Source organism: Otolemur garnettii, unplaced genomic scaffold, assembly GCF_000181295.1.
Source record: "Otolemur garnettii isolate 467f Iridium unplaced genomic scaffold, OtoGar3 scaffold00001, whole genome shotgun sequence".
Lineage (NCBI taxonomy): Eukaryota > Metazoa > Chordata > Mammalia > Primates > Galagidae > Otolemur > Otolemur garnettii.
The window spans coordinates 69,084,799-69,101,684 of NW_003852396.1; the positions used below are offsets into that span (position 1 = coordinate 69,084,799).

Consider the following 16,886-nt stretch of genomic DNA (forward strand, 5'->3'; position numbering starts at 1 on the left):
CAACAAAGGAGACGTGCATTACTTACTACTCACATTAAAACCTATCTTAAAGCTACGATAACTAAAACCACAGCGTTACGAAAGAACGGAAAAATAAGATAGTAGTCAACAGATTATAATTCTAGAATCAGAACCTGGTAGGCTCAAGCTGTCTGGTGGTCTTGATGAGACATTGGATGAGGCTGTGCTGGAAAGAGCATGATCTTGGACATAACGCTGGACCAACAGAGCTGACACCTGAAACAGAGCTGACACCTGAAAGCTGCCTGCTGGTGATATTCTCCCAGATAAGGGCAACACGAGTTTGCTTGAAGGGGCAGTTGAGCAGCTCATCTTGCATTCATTGTAACTTCCAAATTAAAGTGTTTGGGTGTCTTTATTCTACAGACCTATATAATAGTGACTTTAACTTATTTCCTCCTCTGGGAAAAAGAAGCTATGTCATTCCTTGGACCCTTGTGGTGGAGCAAAGATCGGAGTCCCAGAGGATGTGCTACTCCAGAGGCTTTGCTGAAGTCTTATTCTTCCCCAGCAGTGGGCTGCTGCTGAGTTGTACACTGGTGGTCTTATGAAAAACCTTGGCTTGGGGAGGTGGTGAAGGTAGAAGTGAAGGTTGTGTCACGCGTGTCTGGTATCTGCTTCTGTTCCAAGTGTCTCATTCTCCCTGTGCTGATGCTTGAAGTTGGAAGATTCTTGTCCATTTGCTTTGCTTTCTGTTGGCAGGATCAAATGCGGGGTGATAGGCTTTGGGGCCAGGGGAGATGCCTAAATTTACTTCCCCAGTTCCTAAGGAAGCCAGCTACCTCCAACCCTAGCCCTTTAGCACACCAGCCATAATTCTCATCTGATTGCCTGGGTCTAGAGAGAGGCAGTTCCTGCCCCACTCTTACCTAAGTGCTGCTACTTTTGAGTCAAGCAACTTGATGGTGGCAGTGGAGGAAGTTCATGGAATCCTCAAAGCCCATCCACGGGTCTGGTCAAGAGCACACATGTACCTTTATCCTCAGAAAGGAACTGTGATGAGAGTCTGCTAGATTCTTCTGGGGGGATTTTCCTCACTCTGTAAGAGGGACAGATCATAGAGACATCATTTCTGCCTCTGCAGAAATGTTTGTCTGCATGTGGCACACAGAGTCGGTGGACTTCTTGAAACCAGGAGAGAAGCCAACCGAAGGAAATGAGAGAGGACGGTGGAAAGATCCCCAATCATGTGACCCTGTGGGGCAACGGAATAAAACAGAACCAACTTTTATCTTCTGGAAGCTTAATTCTAATGGGAGCAGATAGGCAACAAGTACATATGTTATTAAAATACACTGCATAGTATATATAAGGTGGTAAATGCAGTGGAATAAAATAAAGCAGGGAGAAGATGAAGAATGCTAGGGGAGGTGGTTGTGTTTTTAAAAAATAAGCAAGGAGGGCTTCTCAGAGAAGGTAACATGTGCTCAAGGACCCGACTGAGAGAAGGGATGTGGAAGAGCATTCCAGACCGAAACCGTAAGTGCGAAAGCCCTGAGTGTAGTGGAGAACGGTTTTTATGTAAAGAACTGCTGGGGACCACTGTGGCTAGTACGGGGGAGCAGCAGGGACTGTAGTTGGAGATGAGTTCAAGGGGTATTAGGCTTTTACCCAGAGTGAGGTGGAAATCTCTGGAGGTTTGTGAGGAATGGGGTGTCATGATCAGACCTATGTTAAAAAGGAAAAGCTCACAGTAGAGTTAGTGAAAATAAAGTTAAAAAAAATGTTAACTGAGCTAGAACATGGTTCTGGGCAATCCAGGGACAAGTTCAAAAATTTTAATTATCCCGAAAAACTTGCAGCAGAAGCCATTTTACTTACCCTAATATGAATGTAAAGAAAGAACTTACATGGGGTTCATTATTAAGTAACATTCTTTCCAAAAGCGTCATTGAATTTTCTTAGCAGCATATCTATACGAGACTCTCGATGTAAGCACACGTTCATTCACCAAATCATTTGAGACATCAAGGAGTGAATTTAGTTTAGAGGTTGTGAAGCAGCTTTTATTACTATACAGATTTTCCTAAATGTCAGTACATAGTGCTAGTGTGGAAAAATACTTTGCTTTTCAAAATAAATAGATAAATTTATCTGAATGTTATTCTTGAATAAAGTTTTTCATTTACAAAATAGTATATCCTTAAGCCTCTTGTTTGGGGGCATTTCTTCCCCTTGTGTGTCTGTGGCTGTAGCAGAGCCACTGTTCTTTACTTCCTGATGCTAAATTCTGTGGACCATTTATAGTAAGACATGTTGGACCAAGGTGTGGAGATCCTAGCTCTGTGCCTGACTCTCCACTCCGTGAATACACGTACAACTTGTTGATACTGGAATAATAAGTTTAACTTTAATACCAAATAAGGCATTTTCTAGGTCACTTCTTCTCTCCAGATTACTCATGGATTTCTACCTAGGGTCAATACTTTTCATTGACTCTAACTAAGAATCCAATCTCTCATGAACCAGCTCTTGAGTTTTAGACAGAAATCCTTTCAGATCAAGAATGGGTACTTCTATTATGAGGATTAATTCTGCATGCTCTGTGATGAGCTGACATTGACTCTGACGGGGGTAAGATTTATTTTTGGAAGCAGGATTTTTAAGTTAATTTTTGAATTCTCAGAAAATCCCCAAGAATAAGCATTCCTAGCTTTCTGGACTCCACTAAGTGAAGCAAGAGCAGAGATGGCCGAGGAGGACATGGAGAGACCTGCACTTAGGAAGCGCCTTCTATGTGCCAGTAGCTGTCCCGTGAGCCTCATGTCATGAGTTGGGGAGGATTCACTTCATTTTCCCAAGAGAATGCTGAGGCTCAAGAGGATGTGCAACTTGCTCAAAGTCATTTTGCAAATAAGCGCGGAAATGAAACTGGCACCCGCGTCTGTGTGACCTCAATGCCCGTGCTCTCTCTTCAAAGGGGCTGACTAGGGAAGGCAGAAGTAAACATTATACCTTACCTCAGATGAGATTTGTTTCTCCAGGGTCTCATTTCTGAAGCTATTCTTTTCATCAGCTCTGTTTGGATCTTAATAGTCTTGTGCAAAGTAGAACACTGAGGTCTTTTTGGTGTCACTTTATAGCTTTATTACTGTGCATTTTGTGTGGTGTTTTAAACGTGGTGACTATTAAATATTAACCAAGCTCCCAAATTACAATAAGGTCACATTTTATTTCTATTTTAATAAGATGGGCTTTTTTGTTTTAATATATGATGCTTTACAGTGTTTTACCACGTAAAGATTTCTCTCTGAAATTGTGAAACATCAATTTACAGTTAAAATCACAAAGCAAGTGATATTTAAAGGGTATATAACAAGATGGCAAGAATCATGTTTTATTTGTACCCAAGGGTCTAAAAAGTCGTTGTCATTATTGATTTATAAAAGGAGAATTTATGGAGGAACATTCGGCCAGCTCTGTGATGACATTGGAATTGTTATCACAGGACTGTTGCATTGACTTCTGTGTCATGCATTAGGTGGTCTCAGTGGTTGTTTAAAATTATTCTGGTCTAAGTTTCATATCAACTTAAGGGGGCAAAGAGTTTGAAAGGATAATATTATCAATTAATTGCCATGTATTTATTTTTCCTATCTCTCCTCACTTGTGTTTTTTGGTTTTTTTTCCCCTAGAAGAAAAATTCAAAGTGGAGACAAGAACCATTGCTGTTGACTTTACCACAGAAGATATTTATGACAAAATTAAAACAGGCTTGGCTGGTCTTGAAATTGGCGTATTAGGTTTGTATTTTTGCCACACTTACAGATTCTTCTTGTATTATTATTTAACTTCTACTGTGATTTTCCATTTGTCTGGATGTTAGATATTTAGTAATAAAATGACTCTGGGTGTTAGATATTTAGTAATAAAATGACTAATGAGAAGGAAATTGCCCTAATGGTCATCCAATTGATTATTAGATGATATTAATTATATATGGTTGAATCTTTGTGTTTTTAGTTCTCTGTGAGTGATGTACAATTTTGGGAATTTTACCCTGCTTTGTCTTGTTTCTCTCTATACATGTAGACAGTCATTCCTCAGTATCCATAAAGGATTCGTTCCACGACCCCCTGCTGATGCCAAAGTGCGCAGACACACAAGTGCCTTATTAAAAAATGATACAGTGTTTGCATATAATTGTTGTACATCCTCCTATCTATTTTAAATCGTCTCTAGATTACTTATAATACCTGATACAATGCCTACACCACTTCATTTGTATGGGTTTAATGTAATATTACACCTGTGGCAAATTTAAGTTTTGCTTTTTGGAACTGTGGAATTTCCCCCTCCCCCCCTAACTATTTTCAGTCTCCTTTTGGTTGAATCCTTACAGGTGGGTGATGCCTACCCATTTATAGTTGAGGAAATGAAGGCTTAGAAAAGTGCTCCCAACTTTCTGTTCATTTTTGTGCCCCCGAAACCTTTTTAGGTATTTCCCCAATTTAAAAAAAAAAAACCCTATAAAATTTTAACACCGCAGAAAAATACTGTAGATGTTTAAGCATTGTACTTTAGTGTATATCTGTGCTTTATACAAAAAAGAATAAGACTGTCCTCCACCAACACCAAATTTTGTCCCCTTTGTGGAGATATGTTTTGATTAAACAAATACAGTTAGATTTGCCTAAGGTCGTGTAAAGATTGAGTAGTGCAACTGGGATTTAGTATTATGTTTGTTTTTTTCTAAATCTATGACTCTCCTTTTTTAGACCTCAGCTACCTTGCTCTTTTTGCCTGGAACAGATTCTTTTGCTAAGATAATGGGAGTATTGAACTTTGTTACATAAAAGATTCACCAGAAGTTTTAAGGAGGAAAAAACAGGCATTGATCAGTTTCCTACCATTCTTTGAGTCATTCCTAGAAAGAAACAGGGCATCTAACTCAGAAAAACTTCACTTCCTGGTGAAATTGCCTTATCCCACTTCCTAAAATTGTGGCAACCTGCTAATTGCCGTTGTTTTCTCTTTTGGGCTGTGGAATGAAGATAAATTTGTTTTTTTTTTTTGTTTTTTTTTTTGAGACAGAGCCTCAAGCTATCCCCCTGGGTAGAGTGCCATGGCATCATAGCTCACAGCAACCTCCAACTCCTGGGCTCAAGCGAGTCTCCTGCCCCTGCCTCCCAAGTAGCTGGGACCACAGGCACCTGCCACAACGCCCGGCCATTTTTTGGTTGCAGCCATCGTCGTTGTTTTTGGCGGGCCCAGGCTGGATTTGAACCCGCCACCTTAGGTGTATGTGGCTGGCGCCTTAGCCACTTGAGCCACAGGCGCCGAGCCAATAAATTTGTTTTAACACTTCCTAACGTTTCTTTAGTCCTAAAGACCCCACTCCCTCATATTATAAAAAATGGTTTGTGGGTTGTTTTTTTTCTTTTAGAGACAGGGTCTCACTTCATTGCCCAGGCTAGAGTATGGTGGCCCAATCATAGCTCATTGTAACCTTAACCTCCTAGGCTCAAGTCAATCCTCAGCCTCCAAAGTAGCTGTGATAACGGGCATGAGCCACCTGCCTGACTTATTTTTCATATGGAGGGAATCTTGCTATATTGTCCAGCCTGTTCTCAAACTCCTGTCTCCAAGTGATCCTCTAACCTTGGCCTCTCAAAGTGCTGGATTATAGGAATGAATCACCATGTTTGGCAAGAAGAGTCTTTTATGTAGTTTCTAGATAAAGCTATTTTAAAAAAATCACTTAGACAAGGATAGCCCCACATAGTACGCTTGGACATAGGGTCAACCTTCGCTTTGCCATGCTATCGTTTCTTAACTTCTGTCTGGTCCATATCACAGATCACTGTGCCACACATTCCCACACCACTAAACCCTTACTTATGTGAGAAGAAGTACAGAAAGATGAGTGAAAACACAGGTGTTGTTTTTGCCTTTGTGTCTACATGTTCTTCTGTAAACACATATATTGCTGAGAGTCCTCAAAAATCTCTCTTCCTTAGCCTAGATCTGGAATAGCTAACGTACCACTGACAACTGTACAAATCTTAACTTTTTTAAACAGCAGCCATAGCTTACTAATCAGTATTGACACTTCCTTGGTCTATCTTAACTTTTTTTAGTCTAGCGATGAACTGGGCAATGAAGGCTGGCTTAGGCAAGGGGTTGGATGGGGAATGCCTAATGGCCTTACTGTCTTGAAATTGTGTTCTGAATGACTTACTTTCAGAGGTAGTTTAATTCATCACTATAATTTTTAGTTTTGCAAAAATTTTAGCCTCTTCTCACTGCGTGATGGTGAAACTATGTAGATGCTCTGGGACTCTGGCATTGAAAATGGAAAATATTGGGTGTCAGGTTGCTGAAGGGCTAGAGGGTTGTACATGGCACTATTTAACTGTTCATTCTTGACCCAGTATATAGAAAGGCTTCACTCTGGGTTTGGCATGATAGATAGACCTGTTAAGGATGAAGGTAAAGGGCACATCGTCCCCAGACACTTTTTCTCAATTTCTAGAATCCTTGAACTTGGGTCATTACATAAGCACTGATATTTAGACAGAAGGACTGGTATTTTCCCAGGCCTTATATACTAAGTGAACCATTGTTTTTGTAGTCCAGCTCCTTAGTAAATTGCCGTGAGTTAACAATTTGTACTCCTCTTCATTCATTCATTCATTTATTAATTAATTCAACAATCAATAAACTGGAGATACAGCAATAAAGAAGAAAGCTATACTATAAAGGAGCAAAGGTGCTAGCTATCTGTGGGGCAAATGCTTTGAGAAGGGAAGGATGTAATAAGAGTATTAAAAGAAGGGGGAGGGAGTTGACACAGGGAAGAAGAATGATGGTGACTTGGCCTCGCCAACAGGGTAGGCCAAAGGAAGATTCCAGAAATATTTAGGAAGGGGATAAATCAGGATTTTATGAGAGATTGCAAGGGAGAACTCATGGATGACTTTTAGGGTTCTGGCTTAAGCATCTGCATCAATATTGCCATTGACTCAAATGGGGGATCCTTGATGTGGAGCCTTATGGCAAGTGAGGATCACTTAAGTTTGGAGTTTGTTGAGGATGTCCAAGTGGGATTATGAAGTTTATATTTGGATATACAGGTCTAGATTTGAGTCAGGCTCTGGATCAGAGACACAGTCTGGAGATTAGCCATCCATGGATAGTGATCTCATTGAAGCAGTGAGATGAGAGGGGATCCAAGGAGAATGTACAGACCGTAAAGAGAAAACTGAAGCCAGCTCCTCTGAGTGCCCTTCTCTCCCACAAGAAGCAGCCTGGAGCATATAGCTCATAGTTTTTTACATGAGTTTATTGTGTCCAATAAAAATATTACACAAGCTATGGATGTAATTTTAACTTTTCTAACAGCCACATTTTTTAAACACTAAAAAGAAACAAATGAAGTTAGTTTTAATAATGTATTTTATTTTAATCCATACTATTCAAAATACTGTCATTTCAACATGTAATCAATATAAAAAATTTCTAAGCACTTTGCATTCTTGGCATTTTTTTTAAATACTAAGTCTTCAAAGTCTAGTGTATATTTTATGTTGACAGCATATCTCAATTTGGATTAGTCACATTTTAAATGGCTGTTCAATAGCCACATGTGGCTAGTGGCTGCTATATTTTACGTCTCAGGTCTAGCCCATCTTGACCATTTCACCCTCAGTTTGTATGGGAGAGCCATAAACATAATTTCTAGATTTTTCTTATCCTTTAAAGCATAAAAGTGGTTATTGAGAACCATTAAAGTGGTTCTCAGTCAAGGGTAATTTTGCAAAGTTCAAAGACATTTCTGATTATCCTCCTTGGCTAGAGGATAGCAGTTCAATTGACTCTTAGTGAGTCAAGGTCAGGGCTAGTGCATATAGGATAGCCTCCCAGAGCAAAGAATTATTGGCCCCAAATGTCAGTAGTGCTAAGTTTGAGAAATCTTGCTTTGTTTTACTATCATTAAACAGTTCTGATTGAATACTTATGGCAACATATATAACTTAGGTTTTGATTTCTAATTGGTTATAGATGGATAACAAAAGTAATTACAGCTAGCGTTGATGTAATCCTTTAAGGTACATAGTAGCATTTTCACATATATTATCTCCTTAGCTGGGAGGTAAGGTTAGTTTTCTTCCTACTCTACCACAGGTGTTCACAAGCCGGGCACGGTGGCTCACACTTGTAATCCTAGTAATCTGGGAGGCTGAGGCAGATGGATTGTTTGAGCTCAGGAGTTCAACATCAACCTGAACAAGAGTGAGACCCCATCTCTAAAAAAAAAAATAGCCTACAGGCATTGTGGCAAGTGCCTGTAGTCCCAGCTACTCAGGAGGTTGAGGCAAGAGGATCACTTGAGTCCAAGAGTTGGAGGTTGCTGTGAGCTGTGATGCCATGGCACTCTACTGAGGGTGAGACTCTGTCTCAAAACAAAAAAACCTGTAAGCTTTACATAATTATTATTGACATTTATTAGCAAATATTTTGTACATAGCAATTTTGATTTGTCAAGATTTTTGAGGAAACTGTTAAAACCCCTTTGTAAAGTAACATTTATCTTATTACCAGATCACGTTTTGACTCTAATTGTATGGTTCTTTCCCTAGTGCACGTATGACCCTTTAGAACCCATGGGGGAGATCTGATGTTTGTGTGGTTTTTCCTCTTATGATTGATTACCTGGATTTCTAGCCTACTCTGCTTCTTTCTTCTCACCCTCATCCCCATCTAGATCCCACGTAACCCAACCTCTGTCTCTTTAGGGCATAATAATCTTATTTATTTTCCTTCCTCCGCTGCTGAAGGCAAGTCTCACCTTTAAAACATTCCCTAAAATAATCTATATAAAGTTTATTTTCTAGGAAAACTTAGCCGTCCATATTAAGTCATAGGAAATAATGTTTTTCTACTGTATTTTAATGGAACTAGTAATAATAAAAAGCAAAATAAATCACCAGGGTACACCCCATTTGTTTGAACAACGTTACACACCAAACTATAGTCAGTGCTTAATAAAGAAAATTAATATTTTCAGAATTACAAAGGAAAATGCTAAAGCCCTTTGTCATGAAAGAAACATTAAGTGTTCAATAAGATAAGTGGAAAGAAAACAGCCATAAATTGTGTGAATTTATACTGAAAGGTCACCATAACTTGAGACTCTATAAATGCTTAAGGTTGAGGAGTTGGATTCTTAACCCTACTATGTAAAAAAAACCAAGCATCTGCTGTCTTCTTTCAGGCAAATGCCAAGAAACACAGATTTTAGAAAGCTTAAAAAACTTCACCTATTTAGAGAAAATGACATCCTTACTGCTTTGAATAAGCAATAACAATTGGTTAACAAAATGTGACTGCCATAACGGTTCCTTCCTCAGGAGAGACTCTCCTGTGTGCTCCGCCTTGGTTTGGAGGACTTCATAACAATGCCTTGCAGGGGGGCGTAATTTACCAAGGCCAAAGGAGTAGCCTTGGATTTGAAGTATGCCACGGATCATACTTTTTTCAAAATTTTACTATGACTTTTTTTAACTTTTTAAAAAGAGTGAGATTCTTTATTCTAGAAGTAGAAAGGTCCTCTTGGAAAAATACAGTTACCTACTTTGTGATTTGTTTTTAAAATTAATCAACCATCGCTTTATGTGAACTTTTAAATCTTCCTAGATTAGAACTTCCCCATGCCAGATGCTCTTAACGTCTCCACCCATAGAGTCATTCATGGTGTATACAAGGGGTAGAAGTAAGAGGACCAGTTGTTCCTGGATGGCCTGTGTTGCCATGTTGGCTTAGTGTAGTCCAGACTCTGTCAGCCATCAGCATTTCTGGTTCTGTCCATACACACTGTCCAGAATTTTAAGAGGCCTCATTTTAACAACCGTGCATATAGGTAATAAAAGTCAGTTGATTGCAAAGAATTGCTGATTGCCAAAGCTGGGATGGACTTTGCTATTCTCTTGACTTCCTTTGCCCTTTATAAGTGCAAAGTGAAACTTGCTTCACTAATGTACTTGGTGAGTTACGTCCTTCCCTTTTTAGCCGAACGTAAACTCTTTGTTATCTTTGCCCATGCTCCTACTTCTGCATTAAACTTTTAGATTTGGGGACACATTTGTGTTCCATTTTTCTCCCCTAAAGCCTACTCTTTCTCAGAATATTCTAGCATAGAGAATAGTTGAATATCAGTGCTAAATCAAGGTTGGGGAGAGATAGATATTCATCAGTGTCCTCTGTCTCTAAGTTTTCAACGTTTCTCTTGCTTTGTTTTACTATCATTAAACAGTTCTGATTGAATACTTATGGCAACATATACAACTTAGGTTTTGATTTCTAATTGGTTATAGATGGATAACAAAAGTAATTATAGCTAGTGTTGATGTAATCCTTTAAGGTGCATAAGACAAGACCTGAGAGTATTATTGGCTTCTTGGGGGAAAGGACTACTTAGTTTCCAGTTGGCAAACTGCTGGTTAATTGGTTTGGGATCCAGAGAGGGCTTCCTTATAGTTCAGTCCCCAAAGGATCAAAGAAAGTAGAATAGATGAGGCCTAAGAAGGAGAACCAAGGGGCTGCAGGAGCTGTGCTGAACAAAACTTTCCTGGGATTGCTTGGTAGGAAGGGAGATTGGACATACTAGGAAGTTAATGCTGTTTCCTAGTCCCAGTTGATAAAAGTAGTTACAAATAGAAGAGTCTTATTTCTTCAGAGGGTTTAGAAATATCTCAAGCTATGGATTATCTTCTTGCTGTTCTCGGTAACTTTAAACATTAAAAATTAGTTTTAAATTACCCTCTTTTGAAATGTAAATGCCTCTGAAAGGGCCTACGGCATCTATTATTTATATCTTACTGGGGTTAGTATATTCAGTTTATTACCTGTTTACCTCTTGCCGGATCAGTGACCCTGAGAAAATGACTATTTTAGTTAGTAAAGGATAAGGGAAACTCATTTTGAAATGGAGAAGGAAAGGCTTAAAGAGGAAACCTGTGGTAGGTTGGTGGTCACTGGGGTGCTCAGATGCGGGTAGAGCACAAAGGCAAAATAAAGTTGCTGAGAGAGCACCAAGGATAAATTTCATATACGTGGAAATATCACCCCCTGCCCCTTTCTTCTGTAACCCTAGTATAAAAGCCTCAGATTTGGGAAGGGACAGAGCCTAATTAGCGTATGTATATAGGAAAGGATTTTATCTTCCTAGGTGATAGGACACGGTAGTTTGAGAAGGAGTTGGGGGTTTTCTTTTATGCCAGAATGTAACTTTTATGCCTTTTATGGGTTTAGGACACTAACAAAGCTTCTCTTTTGTAATACTGCGGTTCAGTTCTGTCCCTAACTACCCAGAGTTGGCATAGACTTCACAGTTTCAAGGACACAGTCTCCAACAAGACTACCCCTACTTCAGACACCAGCCACAATTTTGGGGGTCTCTGGCCACTAGCATTTTTGACCAACTGGGTACAAATTTGTAAGCTCTCATGACCCCTGCAGGTTCAATAATTAGAATAATACATAAAACTCAAGAAAGCACGATACTAAAGATGTCAGTTTTATGGTGAAAGATAAAAATGGGATCAGCCACTTGAAGAGACATACAGGGCAAGGTCTGGGAAGGTCCCCCACACAACATCTGTGCCCTCTTCATGTGGAATCAAGACACCTCACCTTCTTGGCACATCCATGTGTTTACCAACAAAGAAGCTCCACCAGGCTTTAGAGTCCCGAGTCCTTATTGGGGTTTCCATGTGTAGTCATGATTGATTGAATAATTGACCATGTGATTTAACTCAATCTCTAGCCCTCTTCTTTTTTTCTGGGGATTGGACTGGCTCAAAGCCCCAGGCTTCTAGGTTCATAGTTGGTCTTTCTGGTAACCACTCCCCATCCTGAGTTACCTTGATTCCACTACTGGGTATATAGCCCAAAGAAAGGAAATCAACAGATCAAAGAGATGTTTGCCCTCTTCTGTTTATGGCAGCACTGTTGATAACAGCCAAAATATGGAATCAACCTCAGCATCCCTCAGTGGACGAATAAAGAAAATATGGTATGGCACAAGGGGATAGCCAGCCCTAAAAAACAGAACGGAATCATGTCATTCACAGCAATATCAGTGGAATGGGAGGTTATGTTATTAAGTGAAATAAGCTAAGCACAAAAAGACAAATATTGTGTACTTTTACTCAAATGTGGGAGTAAAGAAGAAGATAGAAAGTAGACTGGTAGTTTACCAGAGGCAAAGAAGGGGGGGAGCAAAAAGAAGTTGATAAATGGGTATAAACATACACTTAAATGGAACACTTAAGACTTAAGTGTTCAGTAGATCAGTAGAATGACCACAGTTAATGCTGATTGTTTCAAAATAGCTAGAAGAGAATAATTTGAATGTTTCTAGTGTAAAGAAAGGTTACATTTTAAGGTGACAGACATCCCCATTACCCTGATTTGATTATATCAATGTATCAAATAATCACATGTACCCTGAAAATATACACATTTAATATGTTTAAAATTTCTAAAGTTCAAGTGTGATTCAAGGGCCCATCACAAATAACAGACACTACTGTATTTACTGTCACTCAGGAAATGTCAATGAAGTAGAACCTCCATCTTGTTAACAAAGACCTGATTTTTTATTCTACAACACCTTTCTTCCCTGTTGATTCAATCAACCATACATAGTGAACTTTTTTTTTTTTTTTTTGAGAAAGAGTCTCACTCTGTAGCCCTGGGTAGAGTGCCATGGCATCATCATAACTCACAACCACCTCAAACTCTTGGGCTCCAGTGATTCTCTTGCCTCCGCCTCCCGAGTAGCTGAACTACGGGTGTGTATCACCACACTCTCAGCTACACATATTAATTTATTAAATGAGCTAGAGCTGCTTTTAAGGACAATAACCATTGAACAAGTATTTGGGAATGTGTTGCATATGATGAAAGAGTGTGTTATTGAGAAAGCTAAGGGTGCCACAGATGATCTCCCTGAGAAAGCAACATCTAAGTTGAAACCCGAAGGCTGATGGACACTGGGAGAAGAGATGTGGGAAGGGTTTCCAGGAAGAAGCAGCGGCCTGTACAAGAGCACTAAAGTCAGCGTGCTTGGTATGTTGGTGGGACTGACAGAGACCTGTCAGTCTGGAGCAAGAAGCCAGATCATGAAAGTCTTAGAAAACCAGGTTAATAAGTTGGGACTTTATTGAAAGTGTAATGGGAAACCATTGTAGAATATTAAGCAAGAATTGACAACATCTTAAGAATTTTGGAGGGCTGATTCTGACTCCCAAGTGGAAGAAGGCAACATTTGATATGAGGAGCCCAGTAAGGCTATTTCAGCAGTGACGCCTAAGATGATGATGGCAGTGGGAACAGATAGAAAGGGATTAACTGAGAGAGATGTGTCGAAAATAGAAACAGGACCAATTTTTGATAAAGGTCCTCATCAGAGGTCTTGAGGTAATGATGATAATAACAGTTTTATTTTATTTTTAAATCATTATTGCCAATCTGTCATACTTTTTATATGTTAGGCACCAGGCTAATGAATTTCATTTAATCCTCAACAGCCCTATAAAGTAGATACTAATATTCCTATGTCTATTATACAGACAAAACCCAAGTTATGGAAGTTAAAGACATTGTCCAGAATTAGACACCCACTTCCCAAAGACAGGAAACCCTGGATCAAGAGCACATTATGTGGAAGAAGATGGTGATTTCACTTTGGGATGTGTTAAGATTGAGATGGCTGTGAGACAGTGCAAGTGGAGATACCCAAGTGGAGATTCAGACAGTGGGATCACTAAGTACAAATGATAGAACCAGCCACTTCATTCAATGAGGCAAAAGGCTGGTATAGCCAACCATGGCAAACAAAATAGATGCATGGATTTTTATATCTATCTACCTATCCATCCTTATATACGAATATGTGCATGTGTGTATATATACACACACACATGCTAGGAGAGTATCAGAAACATCAGATTAAGTAGAGTGCCTCATAGTTCCATTAAATGTGTTGACTGAGATAGGATTTGTAAAATGAGAATAAAACGTTTAAAATTCAAATTTGCTTCTTTGTACTCGAAAAACCACCAATGGTGTTAACGCAGAACCTTTAACTTAAGGTAATTAGCTTTGTGGTTTCAGAAATATAAGTAGAATTGTAAGTCATGAAATTGATAGATGTTCTTCCAGTTGGCTAACGTTTAACCACCAACTTCATATTCCCCCTCTTTCCTCGTCCCCTCTTCTAATTTCATGTGTGGCAAATCTCACCTTGTTTGGTAATGAGCATCACACAGCAACTTGTAATTAAAGAGTGGGAATGAAAGGCTCTGCTGGGTTGCTTCTGACTCAGTCTTAATTTTTCAATTTCTGATTAAAGGCGCTGCAAATTTAAAGCCTTGTAAACTCTCTTTTATTTGGAAATTGCTACTCACAAGTATATGAAAACTGTAAAGTTTGCAAAATGTTTTACATGGTGTTCCAAATATCATCTGTCAGAGTATGAACATGTGCTAGCTACAGCAATATGTTAAATAAGGCAAAGGAGGAATTTTCTTCACATCACTTTCCAAACTCTGTCGGCTGTAAGACTGGAGAGATCTACTTGAATGAAATAAAGAGAGTAGAGGAGCAATTAGAAGAAATTTAATCAGGATAAGCAGCTGTTCTGGTTAACTGCTGCCCAGAGCTCTGTCTTTAAGACGAATCCCTCCACTTCAGTGTTGGTCCTACGAGTGTGACGTACATACTTCACAGCAGGACACTTTGTGTTGGGCACAAACTAGGAGTTCCATGAATTTTTGTTGAGTAAATGACCACAAAACAATGACAACTCTTCTTCCTTCCTTTATTAACATATTACTGTGTTCTAAGCATTGACTTAAAGACTTTGTCTATTATTTCATCTAATCCTGGAATTCTGTATCTAAGAACAATGAGGAAACTGAGGATTGTTAGGGTGAAATCACTTGCCTCCTCAGAGGAGCGGGTAGTAGTAGAGGCAGGACTGAAACATGGATCTATTGGACTCAAATCTATACCCATTTAGCTCAAAAATTTAAGACCGGGTCCCCTTCCCCCCTTTTGGTATATACACTATTACCAAAGTCTATATTTTAAAAATTCAGTTCATCTTAACACATAATAAGGTGACATCGTTTTTTTTAAAATCAGTTTTTATTGATAAACTCCAATATAAGTGCTGGAACTGGATTGGTGTATATAACCATAAATGTGACTGGAATGCTACATTTTCTGTTTTGATATGTGAGAAGTAAATGTAGGAGAATACTTTGTGTTATGTGATGTATATCTTGGGAAGCGCAATGTTAGGCAAAATTTTTTTTAAACACCTCAATTTCTTATGTCTTTAGTCTGGAAAAAGAAGCAGTTTAAAGGTGGTCTGTGTTGGGTTATCTGTGTCTGTTATGATTATGTTTGTGCAAATGGCTTTTTAATCTCCAGTAATTTATTATTGTTTGCTTCTCTCTCACGCCTAGCCCATATACCAAAAATTGAATTTTCTGATGACATCATTATATCTCTAGCGCAGCTGGTTGTGATAGAGGACTCAAAGTCCAGTAAGATTAGCAGCAGATGAACTTAGAGGAAACAGAAATCTTGTGTGTGTGTGCTTGTGTGTGTGTATATGTATATACATATATATGTATTTTCTTTTTAAAGGAGAGCCATGGAAATGATTTTTAAAAGGTAGTATGATGTAATTTAGAACATCTGTATGTGTATATACATATATATTACTTAGAATATTTAGAATCACTCCATGGATTTTCTTAGTCTTTAAAATACATCACTTACATTGTTATTAATGTTTGTGAAGTTGTGGGTGGGGGCTGGGAGAGCGAGGCTAAGCTCAGTTCCCTGGCACTTCTTCCCTGCTCGGATCAACTCTTAAGAGGATGGTTCCTCTGCCTGCCACCACCTTCCCTTTCTGCTTCCCTTGTCCTTGATCTGTGTTCATCTCTGTTCTCTCTTCTCGTGTGCCCTTCCCAGTCTTACAGCTCCAGTCAGAAACCGATGGGAAAGATTTTATTACTGTTCAAGGTCCTGCGGTGATTACCAGGATACCGGAGGAAATTCTGAGATAACACAGATATCCTTTGTTTACTGAAAGACGTAGCGCGTTACACAAGTGAAAGAGTTTGCAGGTCACTGAAAAAAAATGTTTTAATCTGTCTCTGATGCCTCACTTGAAGAATTCAGTCAAACTCACTAATAAACATGTTTAATGCAAATTTAAGATGCTACCATTTAAAGGAGATTTTCAACGGAGTATTGTTGAAGCAACTTACGGCATTGTTTGGTTTGATGAATCCTATAATGAATGCTGTAATATGTAGAGATGGCATGGCGTTCACCGTTCTTAATGAGATTTAATTATAATGGGAGTATTTTCATCCTTCACTCCTACCCAAAGCCTGTTCTCTTTCTTTTGTAATTCCCTAAAGGCTTTCAGCCTGCTGTTGGGTTGTTGCTGCCACCTAATGTCTCAAAATAAAATTGCAGTGGGTCTGCCTTTTGCAAAAGATTTGCCCTGTTTTGCAGTTTATGGAAATAACTATTTGAGAGCAACAGTTGTTTTGTGCTATACTCTTAAATGATAGCACTCTTGGCCAGGCAGGGTGGCTCAGGTCTGTAATCCTAGCTTTCTGGGAGGCTAAGGTGGGAGAATCACTTGAGGTCAGGAGTTGGAGACTAGCTCGAACAACGAGACCCCGTTTCTACCCAAAATAGGAAAAAGTAGCTTGGTGTGGTGGTGCAGGTCTGCAGTCCCAGCTACTCAGGAGGCTGAGGCAGGAGTACTATTCCAGGAGTTCGGGGTTACAGTGAATTATGATCATGCTATTACACTCTACCTGGGATGA

General features: G+C 39.2%; 1 protein-coding gene across 1 annotated transcript in view; it reads left to right on the forward strand.

Annotated features, from left to right (window-relative positions):
• HSD17B12 (hydroxysteroid 17-beta dehydrogenase 12) overlaps positions 1-16,886 on the forward strand; it is a 152,066-nt gene that overhangs the window by 93,669 nt on the left and 41,511 nt on the right. The window contains exon 4 of the mRNA XM_003781244.3: positions 3,657-3,764. Coding sequence (XP_003781292.1) covers positions 3,657-3,764 — 108 coding nt within the window. The remainder of the gene's footprint in view (positions 1-3,656; positions 3,765-16,886) is intronic.